This window comes from Danio aesculapii, chromosome 7, assembly GCF_903798145.1.
Source record: "Danio aesculapii chromosome 7, fDanAes4.1, whole genome shotgun sequence".
In the NCBI taxonomy this organism is placed as follows: Eukaryota; Metazoa; Chordata; class Actinopteri; order Cypriniformes; family Danionidae; genus Danio; species Danio aesculapii.
Genome location: NC_079441.1, coordinates 29,446,153 through 29,463,062, shown reverse-complemented (window position 1 = coordinate 29,463,062; position 16,910 = coordinate 29,446,153). Strand labels below are relative to the sequence as shown.

At 35.4% G+C, this 16,910-nt stretch overlaps 1 protein-coding gene across 12 annotated transcripts in view; it reads right to left on the bottom strand.

Annotated features, from left to right (window-relative positions):
* tjp1a (tight junction protein 1a) overlaps positions 1–11,136 on the bottom strand; it is a 186,034-nt gene extending 174,898 nt beyond the window's left edge. For 8 of the 12 annotated variants that reach the window (XM_056461575.1, XM_056461579.1, XM_056461580.1 and 5 more), the window contains exon 1: positions 10,712–11,135. In XM_056461575.1, the coding sequence (XP_056317550.1) occupies positions 10,712–10,806 (95 nt within the window). In that variant the 5' untranslated portion in view covers positions 10,807–11,135. Of the gene's footprint in view, positions 1–10,711 lie in introns of all 12 variants that reach the window. The other 4 variants (XM_056461581.1, XM_056461588.1, XM_056461587.1 and 1 more) reach the window with 2 other exon arrangements.
* Positions 11,137–16,910: the final 5,774 nt, after the last annotated feature.

Below are 16,910 nucleotides of genomic sequence, written 5' to 3'. Positions count from 1 at the left end.
TAGTAATGTTCCTGCATGAGTTAACAAGTAACAGTAACAAAAGGTGTTTCCAAACAGTCTCATATGACATTGTGCTCTATAGCCATTCCTGGCACGAAGAGCTTTCTGCTTTCTGCAGCGCAATCAAGTCCAACTTACCAAAGACATCAGGGTCAAAGGAAATCTGCAAATGCATCCAGATTCTTAAAACTTGACACCTCAGTCTTTGACCAACTTCTTTAAATGACTTGTGGATAAGAACTGAAGTAGATTCATGATATATACACAGAAGAAGAGATCACAGATGCAGTATATAAGTATGATTCCTCCTCTTCAGCCATCATTCAAAGTTTAATCTCCATTAACACTGCACAGGCTCCTGTGGCCTTGAAAAACAGGACATTATGTCTTTCACCTTTCTTCCCTCTGCTGGCCTGGGATGATCATGCAATCATAAAACTACTGTAGGAAAATATTAATACTACAAAAAGAGTTATAAAGTTTTCTTGTTTGTTTTAAGTTAGAAAATTAGAAATAATTAATTGGAATTTAGCTGAAATAAGTTTAAATTTGTATAATATGTATAATAGAGGAACCATAAAACCAGTATTATGTTGCATGGGTATATTTATTGCAATAGCCAAAAATACACTGTTTTGGTCAAAATTATAGATTTTTCTATTATGCAAAAAAAAAATCAGTAATCACAGAGATCGTGTTGCCTGAGGATATTTTATAAATTTCCTACTATAAATATATCAAAAACTTGATATAGACACCTTTATTTAGATAGCTTTAAAGATGATTCCTCTCAGTATGATTTTTTTCAACCTCTAGATTCAAATAAATATTCACTCATGATTTGTTTTGTGGTTATACTTAACCAATAAGTGAGATAAGCAGCTGCTTAGGGCCCTGGGGAATTGGGGGGTCCTGACCAAGGCCAAGAAGCATATATTAAATCATAAAGCTCTTTTATAAATGTTCTATCAAATGTTGTAAAATCTATATATAACCGTTAAGAGTAGTAAGAGTCTGTTCAAATAAAATAACATTGCCCAGTGAAAATTAACAGCTGCCGATTCAAAAAACTGATTGAATGAAAAAAAATGTATCATGAATTAAATTTTTTTAAATGTTTTTTTATTGATATCAAAATCTATTCACAAATGGCTAATTTAGTTTAAATGACTGCAAATTAGTTAGTTAGAACTTGTCTTTTTATTTGTGAATGTATTGCATTTAATTTTTACATTAAGAGGAAAATATACTTTAAATATGTTTATATACTTTATATATATATATATATATATATATATATATATATTAATTAAAAAAACTTTTAACATGCAGTTTATTTACAATAATAATAATAATCTACAGAGAAAAGGTATATGTATATATCTACGAGAAAGAGAATGTTTTGAGTTTCAATGCGAAGACCCCATACCTGGACTTGCAAATCACTAAGTCCACCGCTATGGGTGTGTGTAGTCTATTTTTTGTCAATTTATGTAAATTCTTATAAAAATAATCCAGCTTTACAATTTAGAGATTGATCAGACACTTCTAATAGTTCAAACGATTTATTTCAAATAAAAAGCTGCTTTTTTTCATATTTCTACATCTACATAAGAATCCCGATAAAAATATCACAGATTCCCAAAAACCAAGAAGCACAATGCTAGTAATAAGAAATGTTTCCAGTATATTATGATAAATCATGTCACAGAAAAAGAGATATACCTACTAAAATTTTAAATAAATCATTTTTATATTAAATTTTTTTTTAATTGAATTCAAATGTATTAATATTTCATTTATTCATTCATTTTCCTTCAACTTAGTCCCTTTATTCATCAGGGGTTGCCACAGACGGAAATGAACCACCAACTATTCAGCATATGTTTTACACAGCGGATGCCCTTCCAGCTGCACCCAGTACTGGGAAACATCCACACACACACCAATTTACATTCATACACTACGGCCAATTAGTTATTAAATTTACCTATAGTGCATGTATTTAAGGGGAACCCATGCCAACACACGGATAACATGCAAACTACACACAGAAATGCCAAATGACCCAGCCAGGACTCGAACCAGCGACCTTCTTGCTGTGAGGCGACAGTGCTAACCACTGAGCCACAGAAACTGTTCAAATAAAACTGTATATAAATGTCCAACCATCAATACCATTAACTCTGCACAGACTCTCTGCTAACCTAAGATAACCATTTATACGACCATAATCCTGAAAACCGTATTAATGCCACGAAAGAGTCACAGCACTACAAAACAATATTAGAGCAAGTATAAAACTTCCAGCATGTGTAAATCTGTGTGTTGTGTGGATAGTCAGATTGATGGGATAAATGTAAATAATCTTAGCGGTGACTTTTGACATGAAATGACCAGGAGCAGGACGGCCTGATTAGGTTGGTCCAGACAGCTTCGACAGATGGTGAGGGAGATTAGAGATACAGACGTGTATCAAACATGACAGTGCAACGGTCAGAGACCCGCGCTTAGTGTGTCGGCCACCCTCTACCCATTCTGACTGAAAGAGTGGATTTGCAAATGAGCAGTTTTTAAATGAACAATGCCAAGGGATTTTTTAAAAATATAATTGTGTAAGTTATAGCAATTTGGTGTGTTTTGACATATACAGTATTACTTTTATTTATTTATTTATTTATTTATTTTTAATGCCTATATAGTTTACTTTTTTTGCTTCTTTTTAAGTTAAAGGGATAGTTCACCCAAAACTGAAAAGTCTGTCTTAATTTACCTTAATTTATTGAATTCTTTATATTGAACACAAAAGAATATATTTTGAAGATGGAAACCTGTAACCATTGACTTCCATTGTACTTGTTTTTGCTACTATGGAAGTCAATGGTTTCTGGTTTCCAGCTTTCTTTAAAATATCTTCTTTAGTTGCAGCAGAAAAAAAAAATCTCATAAAGGTTTGGAATCACCTGAGCGTATGCAAAAACTGTATACATTTTCATTTTTGGGTGAACTATCCCTTTAAACTAAATGAGAAATATTGAATTGGCATCTCAGTGCTTCCCACAGGTTTGAAATATACTTGCAATGGTTTTTTGTTTTTTTAAAGACTGTTGAAATAAAAAAGAAATCCACTTTTTGTTTTACTTTTATTCTATTCAGGAGCCATGTGCACCCACTGACAGGTAAAATCTGCTGCTGCCATTTTGTACAGTGTTGCCAAAGCATGTTAGATATGTAAAAAAATATGTAATATATCAACATCATCAAATTAAAAAATATATACAAATGACATATAATATACAAATATACAAATGAGAAATAAATGACAAAGAATAAAAACATCTATGGAATAAAAATCTCTAAAAAGTATAAAGATTACAACAATAAAAGTGTAGATTATTTAGTTAATTAACAATTTCTAATGGTGTACAAATATTTTGCAGCCAGTTTAGATGTAATTTCGTCCTCTCTGAGTCGTTAAGATCAAAGAATTAATTCTATGTTTCTCTCAGTCTTTTGGCTGTGCACATGCTGTCAGCTGCAAAGCCAAGTGAAAATAAATCAGGCTTAAAATAAAAATGACGATGGCTTAGAAAGCGAAACCAAAAGCCGAATCCCGGACATTTTAGGAGAAACTCCAGAAGGATGCATTTTTAAGTCTCACAAGGCGCGTCTCTGTAGGTCTCTGCAGAGCATGTGAGATTGTCTGTAAGAGCGTTGACAGTTCTTGCGCGCACACAACGAGAATTAGGAAACATGTAGGGCGAGAGAAGATTTTCCACAAATTAATCAATCGCTAATGTTTGGTTATTGGGCAGATCCAAAAAAAGTGTGAAAGGATGGTAATATTAAAAAAATTAAACACCAAATATACTTGGCCGGCTGTTAATTTACCTGGGCGGCCCACCCAAGTAAAGTATATGTGAGGGAAGCACTGCATCTAGTTGAAATATAATCTATCCATCCATCCTTCCATTTATCTATCTATATCTATGCTATTGCTTTATCCGGCAATAAAATCTTAGAAAGATAAGTGTACTGATAGAGCCCTTCAAAACAGTGTTATTAAAGAGAGGCACTTTCTGCTGCTATGACTAAACATTATATCACACACCCTCAGGATGCTTCTTCAGCTTGGTGACCAACTGCATGTTGTTTCTATCCTGCAGGTCAATATGGGGAGAACTATGAGTCAGCCTGGCTGAAAGCAGATCTGACTCAAAGATCAGAGGGTCATACTTGTCCAGGCCAGCCCACAAGGTGCAAAAACTCTAAAGCCGTATGTTCTCATCGCTTCCTGCGGGCAGGTTTTTTAAAGGAGTCATGAGTAAGAAGTTAAGGTAGGTCTGAAAGTCATAAAGTGGGACGCATTTAGAGGACAGTGTTGTGCTGCAGGACTAAACAGAGTGAAATCCTTAGTATAACCAAATGGCTTAATGAGAACAGAGAGAGAAAGAACGGTTGACTGTGAAAAGGATCATAACAACTAGGCACTACAGCATAATGTCTAAAACTGTGTTTTTCACCAAAGCAGCAACTTCTTTTGTTTTCTGAAATGAGACATGATGATTGCAATGACAGAATATCTGCAGTACTGTTTACTGATTTCACTGATAATTTGTGAATAAAATATCAGCATAATATACAGGGTGGGCCATTTATATGGATAGTATATGTTAGTATATGTGAGGGGGCTTGTAAATAACTCATGAAAGAATAAAGTTAGGTTAAAACCAAGCACACCATTGTTTTTTTTTGTGAAATTCCCAATAAGTTTATTAAGGTGTATCTATATAAATGGCCCACCCTGTAGATTAAAGGCACAATAAGTTGTTTTTTTTCACTAAAATATAAAAAAACACTCAAAAAGTTATACATTTTGCCGAATTATGTACTTACAATATCCCAAATTTTTCACAGAATGTTTAGACGAATACAGAGAAATAAGCCATTTTAACTAGTGACATAGACCTTGTCAAGCGTCGCTATGCTAATCATGTCATATACCCTCAATTTATGGTTTGGTTTTATAGAAAACAGGGTAAACATTAAAAAAATGCTTTAATATGTTATAATGAAGACAGCAAAACAGAATGCATTTAGGATGTTAAAATAGTGCTGCTGCTTCCACTGTCATCACGGCTGGAAGAATTAAAAGTGGTTGACTGTGTCATAATAAAGGTCCATCACTCAGTCTCAACGACTTTCAGCCTTAAACTGCTTCATACTACCATTATTAGAAGTTTTAAATAGTTTAGCTCACCCATGGACATGATTTCTACAGGAGTCCAGTAGGATGTAATGAAGACGACAGCTCCCAGTATTCCACACTCATTCATGGGACACAGCATCATCAAACAATGCCTTTGTTTGTTGTGAATATATTAACAACAAACAAAGGCAGTTTGGGGCAGTTGTCATCTTCATGTACCCTCTTGCGGTAAAAATTATATTCTGTGCCTTTAAGACTATTTCTCCATTTATTATTCTCCATTTTTCATTGCTGTGCCTGCCATGCTAGTTGTAACATACAAACATACATAACATACAAAATGTCACTGATTATAATACCCAAAGTTGAACTTTCTTCAACTCTTGGCATTCTTAAGTCTTAAAAAAGACAAGCATGAAATAAATGCCACCTGAATTTTTTTTTTTAATGTAGCGCTCCCATTTAAAACAACTAAAAAACAAGCTTGTAAATAAAGTATTGGAGAGCACATGGCCTCTAATATTGGTGACTGATAGAACTGTTCTGTAGTTGTTTAAACTACAGTTTTGAGTTGCTTTTCATTCCCTGTTATCCCTATAGATATCTGCTATCTATTTTGCTGTCTTCAGTAGTTTGTTGCTCTTGTTCCATCACCACTGTTTTTTTTTCTATGGTGCACGAATGGTCCAGTATAGTGTTTCCACCTTTTAGATCGCGAATAGATGGCGAAATTTAGTGGTTTTTCTTTTCTTTTTTTTTTTAAAGCATGATGGTAAAACACGAACGTGGTTATGAATATATTAAAACGTGTTTGTTTGTTGTAAAAATTTGTAATAATGACAAAAATACTAATTTGTGGATCTCCTTTCTTCCGGGTGTAGCTGTGGCTAGTGTATTCTGGAAATTTTTCTTACCCCTTGGTTTCGAGTGTGGTCCTGAAAAATCTTTGTTTGAAGGGGTGTATACCCTTGCCCTTAGCCCTACGCCTTCAAGCTAAAGAGAATTGGGACACCACTACCCCTTCACAGGCATGCGCAAAACGAGGGGTAGTGGTAAGGTGAAGGGCTAAGGTGTAGAATTGGGATTGGGCCTTCATAGTACTAAAACAATTCAAAGGTCATATGTCACCTAGAATTGCAAAGAGTAATTTTTGAAGGGGCACAAATCATACAAAAGTAAAAGTTGTACTTATAAGTGTAACGCCGGGCTCAAAAAGCAGGGCTCGAAACAACAATTTCAGCATTATTCTGGAACTTCTTCATTCAGCACTTGAGATCAGGGGAGTAAAGATAACCCACACAGCACTTGTCTCCCCTGACCCCTCAGGATTTACACCTACTGTATGACTTTACACAGTACAGTACCATTCACATATCTTGGTGTAACATGAAAACCAAAAAATACTTTGGGCTTAAACCTCCTTAAATGATGCTCCACATGAGGAGGCCTCCAGGCAGCAGAGTAAGAGCCAGAAGGCAGGGATGAGGCAGTCATGAGTCAGTAAACCCAGTATAATCTGTCCCCCACAGTGCCGTAAAGCGTCTGAAAGGAGATTACAATCTCACAGCAGAGTAGAAACATGTGCGTGTCAAAAACAAACAGAGAGAAACAGCTATTTTACCCTGACCACACGTCCCTGAGACAATGACAGCACAGAGGAGGTGGAGAGCAATCAGTGTCAATCAGTGCAGTGTCTGTGGCAGAATCAGCACTGTCATTCTGAATCTCTCAGTGTGTTTATATGCGATTCAAAAGTTGTACTGCAGTTTGACTATAATATTATGGCATGTGAACACTACAGTCTAACTGAAATTGTACCAGTCTGGGTTTGTAATGTCACACCATCACATGGTCTCAGAAATATACATAGAAAAGCTATCACTGTGACAGTATCTTTCCAAAAGGTACAATTAACTAATAAATATGTACATTAAGTACAAATATGCACCATTACAAATTACCAAGCCTTTTAAGTACAAACATGAACCTTACAGTATATAAAGAAACTGCACAACTGACAATTTTTGAACCTTGATTTCAAAGAAATCCTTCTTTGTGCAATGTAACGTAACACTTAATTTTGACAGTATTCCTTGGAATTTCTTGTTGCACATTAAACAGTGTGTGTACATAGAGTGTACCAACCATAATAAAGTACTGGATTATATAAAGCATTTACATGGGTTAAGGTCATGCTCAGGGATAGTAGCTTCGTAATTGCATGTATAGTAAACTATCAGATTTTGGAGTATTAGCACTGTAGATAGCCTGCTGATTATATCTGCTAACATTGTATTTTAGATATTCAACTGACTATAAATAACATTGCAAGGTGTCAACTTATAGGGGAATTACCAACCTACGTCACATATGACGTCAAGCAGGTTCAACTGCGTATATCAGTAGCAAAAAAAAAGACCGGTTGCAATAGCACATATGTCGTGTTGTGCGTTAGAATGGCAAAACATATCCAAAAATAGAAAACTTTACTTTTACCGTACACCACACTGCTTTTAATGCCAACCGCAGACGTCTTTGGCTAACAGCCAACAGAGGAGCTGAATGGAGAGAGGACCTAATTAAAAATGCTTGACTCTACAGTTCTCATGTTATATCAGGTAAGTTCAGGCTATGCTGAATCATACACATTACTTGTTTTTTATTGCAGCAATGATTTCAGCAAAAACAGTAAATATGGTGAATTAAACCGCGGACACTGAATGCTTAGAATGAAATGTAAAAGTGTAAGTTTACATACCCTGCCGTACAGGTGCAGTTCGCTATCAGAATGCAGTTGTTTTGCTTGTTGAAGGGTAAAATTGTAGGCATCCAAAGACTTGTAGACCTTTAACTCTACTGTTGTAAAATCACTTAGAGTTTCAATGAGATAGTTGTATATTTCGGGCTGGATGCTTGGCCATTTCATCTAATCCATTATCCATTGGGAGGGTGCTATCGCAAATGGACCTGTCAGACGAACGCCGCTCACTTAATTTTGCAGAATAACTGTGTTTATCACTGGGTGTCAAGCTGTTATAATATGCTGAAAGCATTATGTAAATAATCTATATAATACGTAATCAATATAACTTATTTCTAAGAAAACAACAAACTCTGTACCGCATCGGATGTCATTCCCTCACTGTAAATGCTAGCGCTCCTGGTTTCTTCTGCAATCCTCGCTGCGCGATTCATCTATTCGACCAACTACTAGCTAACTTAATACTCAAACGACAGTTGGTTGACAAATTACTTAAAGTCAACAAAATATATAAAGAGGTCCATTAAAATTAAGTGTACCAACTGGACAACAGTTATGATACTTATCATACTTAATATGAACGTCCAGTGTTCTTCAGCCTCCAGTGCCTAGTCTGCAGCTCTGTGCAAAAAGTTTGGCCAGAGGAGAAATGGTCGTGCACAACTGAGCCTGGTTTCTCTCAAGGTTTTTTCCTTCACTTTGGTCAATTGTTGAAGTTTGTTCCTCGCCACTGTCGCCACTGGCTTGCTTGGTTTGGGACTTGAGGAGCTGCACATTAATGGATTTGCTTCAGTGTTTGGAGTTTCAGCAGTGAAAATTACACCACACTGAACTGAACTAAACTGAACTTCAACTCTGAAAACTGGACTGACACTGTTTCAGTTTACTACTTCTATGTTAAGCTGCTTTGATCCAATGTACATTGTAAAAGTGCTATAAAAATAAACATGAAAAGAATTGAACTGAATATTGTGCACTTGCTCATAAAAAAGGTAAAATGAGAATTTACTCAATTGTAATGTTTGACAGAGTATCAAAAAAGAAAACATGTATTCTTGTACTTTTGTAATATGGAATGGTCTGGAACTACATTAACTGTCTATTGTGATCTGGTCCTTAACATTTTAGTCCTTGGTAGAAAAAAGTCATGCTTTTAAGTTTTGTGTGGCGTGATGTTTCATGCAAACAGTTTTGGTCTCTATAAATAATCTTGCAATATTCAAAAACAAAATTCCATTTTCAGAAGGTTACATATAAAATCCACTGCACTCAAAACTGACAAATCAAATGCCTACTCAGTTTGGGGCGTGATGGCTCCGAGTGAGTTCATGCATCATTAAGCAATTGGGAAAACAATGGCTTGCAGGAGGCAACAGAGAGACATCTGGGAGGATGCAAAACAACGGTTGCCTCCCACTGTCAACACGCTCAGTTTTACTGTGCGCACAGTAGAAGCAGGAAGCAGCAGAAAGCCAATAACCACAACCTAGCTGGTTGAATGGATTCCTCCATCACAACAATAATGTAATGTAATTCTGATGAAAAACCAACCCCCTTTACCAATGCACGTGACTGCTGTGCTGATGGGGAGAGGTGGGGGTGCCAACATACAGTAAGGCACACCCTTGTGAGTCTTCTGAAGAGACCACAAGTGACAAGATAAAAGGTTTTCATGCTCAAGACATTGTCCCTAAAACGCAAGACATACACATCAAATACACACAAACCACCTCTATATGTTTTCTAAACTCATCACATATAATTCATTATATTATGGTGTTCATTCTCTCACAGAATTCCATGATGAAATATATCATTTTAGCACCTTAACAATACTACATAAAAATAATGCTGGTGCGCATAAGATACAAAATATGAAAGTCTGAATCACCCTCAAGTAAAAAACTACTGGTTCTAATGCCAGCAGATGTTCTGATAGGATTGAATTTTGATTGTATGACTAAAACATTGCAACAAAAAATGTAAACTGAAAAAAATAAATAGAAAGTTCAAGATTTTCTATGAACAGTAACCAGCTTCAACCATTGCTCAGACATCGCACAATAATTCCATTAATATAATGAACACACGCCACTGTAAAATCAGTGGATGTCTATAACGTTGTTCTTTCATTTGGAAGAATGTTGCAAATGCACTGAGAGGTAATTGTTAAATGGATTTGAGTGGCTGCACCCATGTGATTAATAAGCTGTCTGAGTGCATTCAGTGTGAAGGCACTGGAGAATGCAAATAAAAAAAATAACCAAGCCCAATGCAATGGAATAAAAATGACATTATTTTTTAGAGAATGTGCCTCAATCTTAAATATTTGAGTCAATATCTAAATCAATATAAAAGCATATGTAAAACCAGTTCTATCAAATCAATCAGTGAGTGAAAAAAGTATAAGAAACTAAAAATGAGTACTAAAAGTTACCAATACAGCACATCATGTCAAAGAGACAAACATAAAAGTCACAAGCGAACAAGAACAAAAAAGAAATGAGGGGAAAATTTGTTTGACATGAGAAAGAGAGAGCAAAAACTCACTTTGATCAACAGAAGTGAAATACTGCTCTACACAAGCTGACAAAGCAACAGTTTCTTTTCTCTACATTTCTTGTTTTCCCCTTCGTTTTGCATTCAAAAGTCTGACAAAAGCTCGGGTGCGCGTCACACTCCACTCTCCTCCCATTCCACACTCGCTCGCTCACTTCCCAAAGTGTTCTGTTTGCACTCACCACAGCTGTCTCTTCGGAGGGATGCAGTTGTCTTTATTGGAGGCTGTCACTCCCATGGCCATCTGCATCACTGTTATGTATTTTTGGTACTTCATATTGTCCACCACTTCAACCACCACGCAACCAACATAGGTGAGCTTGTGCGCGTCTAATCCCTGGCATCCGCCTGCTCTGGGTCCACCTCGGTCACTTTCAAAGCTCCATTTCCAGTGCTGAGGGACTGACAAGGAAAACACTCCTCAAGAAGCGCGACAAAAGGTACCATGCCGCTAGGACCCATGTCTGTTGTGACTCTGTAATCTCATTAGTGCTCTGAATAGCAGGCTAATCCATTCAGTGTTGGTCAGGAGCGGCACATTGTTTCTGCGCGCTCTTCGCGAAGCACTTTCTGCTCTGAAAACAATCAGAGAGAAACTCTGACAGAAGCCAGCGGCAAGTGACAGCGGCTGAGCGTTTGTGTGTGAGGTAGGGGAGAGGAAAAGTGTGCATGTATATACGCGGAAAAAAGAGGGAGGGAAAGAGAGAAAGAGAGAGAGAGAGAGACGCGCACATGCCCGGGAAGAGCAAGAGTGGGGGTGAGAAGCAAAGAGCGAGAGAGACAGACAGCGCGCATGGAGCTCTCTCAGACGGCACGGAAATAGATTTCACAGAATCAAAACACAATGTGGAGTGATTTGCAAAACAGCTCGCTTCGTCCAGCTCACAAAAGCATCTCAATGCAAATGAGATCAAAATTGACTGTGATTTGAGCCGTGTGACCGGTGTTTACCTAATGGAAGAGGGGGATGGGGGACAGGAATAGAAGAGAGAGGGAGATGTGAAAAAGAAGTGGAAGAAGGCACAATGAATTTTTTAATCCCGAACACACTAAATGAATGCGCCGCGCACCAAGTGTTCTTCAAGCAAATGCAGCGGTGCTCTTTTAATCTATAAAAAGCATCATTCCGATCCCAAACAAGAGCCATTACAATGACTACCTGCTGACCTTCTTTTGGTTCTCAATCTGCTTAAGTAACCCTCATCTGATCCCGCAGAGGTCTAAGGGACAGCTGTTGTTAGTCTGACCATTGGCTGCCTTAACCGAGTTAAAGGACTGGCTTAATTAGAAAGGGCACTTTGCCACTAGACAAGAAAATGTTATTAGTCATCTGCTATCTAACTAAAACCTACAAAAGAATCAATTGTAAGTGCCTTTGATTTCTTAATTAAGCCATTTTTGGTCGTTCGGCACAGGACAGTAATTACAAAGACAGTCCCCTTTTAAATATTCAGCTTCAGTGCTTTGTGCGGGATTACAATCTCTGTAACTGTTCACCCTTCCTGAGATGAGCATAAATACATCCAAAAGTATTTCGTACAAGCTTATTACGTCAATGATTAAAATACTAAATATTGGCAAGAAAATGCATTTAAATAAATTACAAGTAAACTGTCATTTGAAAAATATACAAAATTTGACGACAATTTGAAGAAGTTTGGTGTAGAAGCATTACTTTTTTGTTTCTCTTTTTAAATTTAAATTAAAAACATATGCAAAGGGTATATTACTGTGCGTTTACACCGAAGGTGACGAGATCATCAAAGTTCGCACTGGCCACTCTGGCGACAACGCTGTCTGCCTTCGCAGCTCCGGCGGCAAGAGCGTCGGAGTAACTTTTTTTTTATTGAAGTCCCTGTAAGAATACATCTGGAAATGTGATGACTGCAATACTAACACCGTTGGGAACAACTGTGGTCGGAACCAAAGTTCACAGGACTATGTAATCCTCCCAAGCAGTGGACTTCTACATTCCGATTGCTTGCCACCGAACTGCGTCATAGCACATTACTAAAGTTGAGTTGATTCCAACTCTCCTCAATGCCCACACCGGTGAAGATGCGCAGTGCCGCTTCTTGCTGCTTATCAACGCCAGCTCCTATTGAAAATGAATGACTTCCGGCAACTTTGTCGCTCTCGCCGCCTTCGATGTGAACGCACAGTTAGGCTACGCTCACTTTAATTCAGATGTGCGAATCCAATTTATTGGTCCATTGTTTTCTTTTTCTTATTATTTTCTTTTATGTTCACTTGAGACATAATCTACTGAGTTTACGTGAATATTTGCCAAGACAGACACATAATATGTTAATGACATTTAAAGGGATTGTTCACCCCAAAAATGTAAAGGGGTGATCCTATATGCGGTTTCATACATTCAGATATTTACACTGTTCAAGAGTTAGACTCCCATGCTCAAGCATTAGTCAAGTTTATAAAAATTATTTGGAAAAATTTTGCTTATTACTATTTATTTGCAAAATTTACTTTACTAAAACTATTCAAAAACTTAATACTTTTCAGAGAAAATATGGATGCAGTACTACTCTATAGGCAATGAAGAGTTATATGGGATTAGGAAAAAAAGGTTTGTTAAATTCACTTTAAATTATGTTATCATTGATTTGTTACGATATACAACCATACTGTAGGTGCTCTGGATTAAACAATATACACCACTGAAAAAAGTGTTGCATGCAAAACTGTTGCAAACAATTTATTTGTGTTGAATTTAAACAAACAAATTAAATTGAGCAATGTTCAACCTAATTTGTTTGTTTAAATTCAGCCCAAATAAATTGTTTACAACCACTCAACGTAAAAAAATTTAGTAAATCCAAGGAATCATCTTTAAATATTTTTTTTCAGTGTACTTTATTTACATCTAGGCAGAAACTGGAAGTTCTACTGAGTGAAGTGATATTTCTTGTATTATTTGAAAATATGTCATAAAAATATTATTAATATTTATTATTAATATGCATTATTATTCAATAAATATTATTAAAGTAATACATTAAAATATTTCATGCTTTTTAAATAAAATATAGTCTCTCGGAGTATTTCATTATTACAAATTACATCTGATCATGCCTTGGTCCAAGAAAATACATATTACAAAAATAATTTTTATAAATGATTTATTAAATATTATACTAATATAAAATTTAAAAATATATATTTTCCTAAATATTACTATTTCAAATACATTTAAATGAAATATTGCCCAACTCTAAGTCACGTCTACAAGATAGTGAACTGGAATTTGAACTGAAGGACACTCAGGTCTTTAAGACTAAATGACATGGGGGATTGAGAGTGGGGGCTTTACACTTAAAATGGCATACAATTAAGAAATGGAAAGAGAATTGAGAGATTAGCGAGTCCATTGTAATTGTAAAGGGGTATTTCTTATTGAAGAGAGATAGATTATTTTTGCTATATGGTGTCAAACAATAATCAAGAATGATGTCCGGAAACACCTAACCACAAGCTATAAGGAATAAACTGCAATGAAATGCGAGCAGGCAGTGGTTGGAGAGCATACCATCATCTGTGTCCCACAGGAGAGGCCATTAACCTTTTTAGGTTAAGCATGACTAAGAGAGATGCAGTTCTGTGAGGTCAAACAGCAGGACATACGGAGACTTGAAGATTTTGCGGAACTAAAAAGAGACCATTTGAGACTATCACTATTCCCTGAGACATTTCTGAAGTACCTTTATATCCAGGAAAAAGAGAAGAGTAATATCTGACGCAACTCGCAACACATTTATTTTCTAATAGAGCTGAAAGCAATATGAGCACTTCCGCCTAGCAATTACGCACATCTACGTTGCTGAATTGAGCCTCACTAATGAATCATATAAAGTCATACTAAATATAGCATCTACAATATTGCATGAGTCATACTGAGAAAGGTGTAAAGTTTATTAAATACAAAACTTCTGTCAGAAAATATCTGTGTATTCTAACATTTTTGTTACATCAATCATATAAACATGCAATTATATGTAATGTAACAATGAAATAAAGTTGTAACAAAATATTAAAAGACAAATGAAAATGAGTTTTGACAACTAATGAGAATGAAATGAGTTTTAACTGAAATACCGATGGAAAAAAAATGCTAAATCAAAATCATACTTTAATTATAATTGTAGATAAAGACAATTCAAAATAATAATAATAATAATAATAATAATTATTATTATTATTTTTACCAGTTATTGTTATTATTATTACTGTTATTATTATAGAAAAATAAAACTACTAAAATATATATGCTTTTGTCAACAACAACAACATCAACAACAATAATAATAATAACAACAATAATAATAATAATAATAATAATAATAATAATAATAATTAGTAAACTAATAATGAAAGCAAAACAAAATGGCTAAAATTAAATTTACATAAAATTAAAAAACTAAATAAAACTTTAGTATTATTATTATTATATAAACAGGGGTTAGAAAGTCTTAAAGGGGTTAGAAATAAAGAAAACAGCATGAAGACAGAGGATTCTAAGCGTATAGACTATGATTTTAATGTCTCTGATAACATTTGACAGCTGGAACTAAACAAAATTAAGTGCATTAAACACATGTAGGAGTCACATGACCAAAAGGCAAGTTTCTCCTGTTAGAACGTCCATCCGAGAGCATGAAGGTCAGATAGAAAGCGAAGCGTCAGCAACTTGCATGCCCTGCAGTCTCTAATAAAAGAAGGAAAATAGACTTTTCAGTCCCTTTTATTCTGTCAATACTCTGGGCAGGTCCTTAAGACATGATGAAATGCATAATGACTGTACAATTCTATTCATATTTCTGCATCTAAATGTGCACAGAAAGTTAAAAGAAAAGCACATTCAAAAGGCATGGCAGGACACATTGCATTTACTAAATTTAGAAAGTTTGGAAAATGCATTTTTTTGCTTATCTTCAGTTCAGTCTGTCTAATCCATTCTAATTACAGTGATAAACACTGCATAATTCATGTTGCACTGTCCTTTTTGCAATACATAATTTATATATGTTTAATAAATTCCAGCACAGAGCTGACACTTGTGTCCCAGCCAATTATCATCCTTAGTAAATGTGTGCGAGACTCTCAGAAGAACTACTTATACTTTATAATGTCATTTAAGAAAAGGTCATACAATCTAAGTGGCATTGTCACATCTAGCTTACAACATTTTTAGTGTTTCCTCTCTCATTTACAAATTTGTTTTAAAGTAGTCGCTAATTTTATCCCTTCACATTCAACTAAAGTTCAACCAAAACGACATGTTAAAATGTTTTTCCCCCAGTGAAATAATTTATTCTTGCTTTAAAATGACTTGAATAGAACTCTACAACCTAACCTTAAATATAAATGTATGATTTATGATTATAGATTTATGAATATGCAAATTAGCACCCCACCTCTATTCTGTCACAGCAACTCTGATAACCTGCTTCATAGTCTCAGCTTCAAACATCACCCCTACAGACTGTTGGCTACATGTCTAATGCATAAGGTGAACAGAATCTTTTCATTGGATTAATTCTACAGAATCCATTGGAGCTTTTAGATAAATATGTCCTGTGTAAAATATCAATTAATAAACAGTTAAACCCACAGATTAGACGTAGAAATACATTTTTAGATCTATTTCTATTTTCCCCCTCATAAAATATATTATATAAAAACAGCATCTGAAAACATCGATGTAGATGTTTGCACAAGCTCTGTGATACGTCACCTTTATTTATTTTATAGACTTTACACTACCTGACAATAGTCTTGTGGCCTACTCAAGTTCTAGGAACAACAAATAATAACTTGTCTTCTAGTTAATCATTTGGTATCAGAAGTGGCTTATATGAAAGGCAAAGGCCTCTAGATTACGCTTATTTTACCTAAATAAAATATGAGCACGCCTTAATTTTCAATTATTTAATTAGGACAGTAAGGACTGACTTTGCTTGGACAAAAGTCTTGTCACTTAAAAGAAATAATGTACAGTATAGAATATAAAGTCATGGTGAGGTGGAAAAAGAATTAATATAGTGTATGACTCCCATGAGCTTGGAGGACTGCATCCATACATCTCTGCAATGACTCCAATAACTTAATAATAAAATCATCTGGAAAGGCAAAGAATGCGTTCTTGCAGGACTCCCAGAGTTCATCAAGTTTCTTTGGGTTCATCTTCAATGCCTCCTCCATCTTAGGTCCATGTGGGTTCCTCAAGTCCTCTGATGATTTGTGATGATAGGGATGTACCTCAACAGATAATTCATCAAAAACATCTACCTTCTGACACTTTTCCAAACGATCAACTAAAAGTCAAGTTATTATTTGTTGGCTTAAACTAAACTCTGTACACTG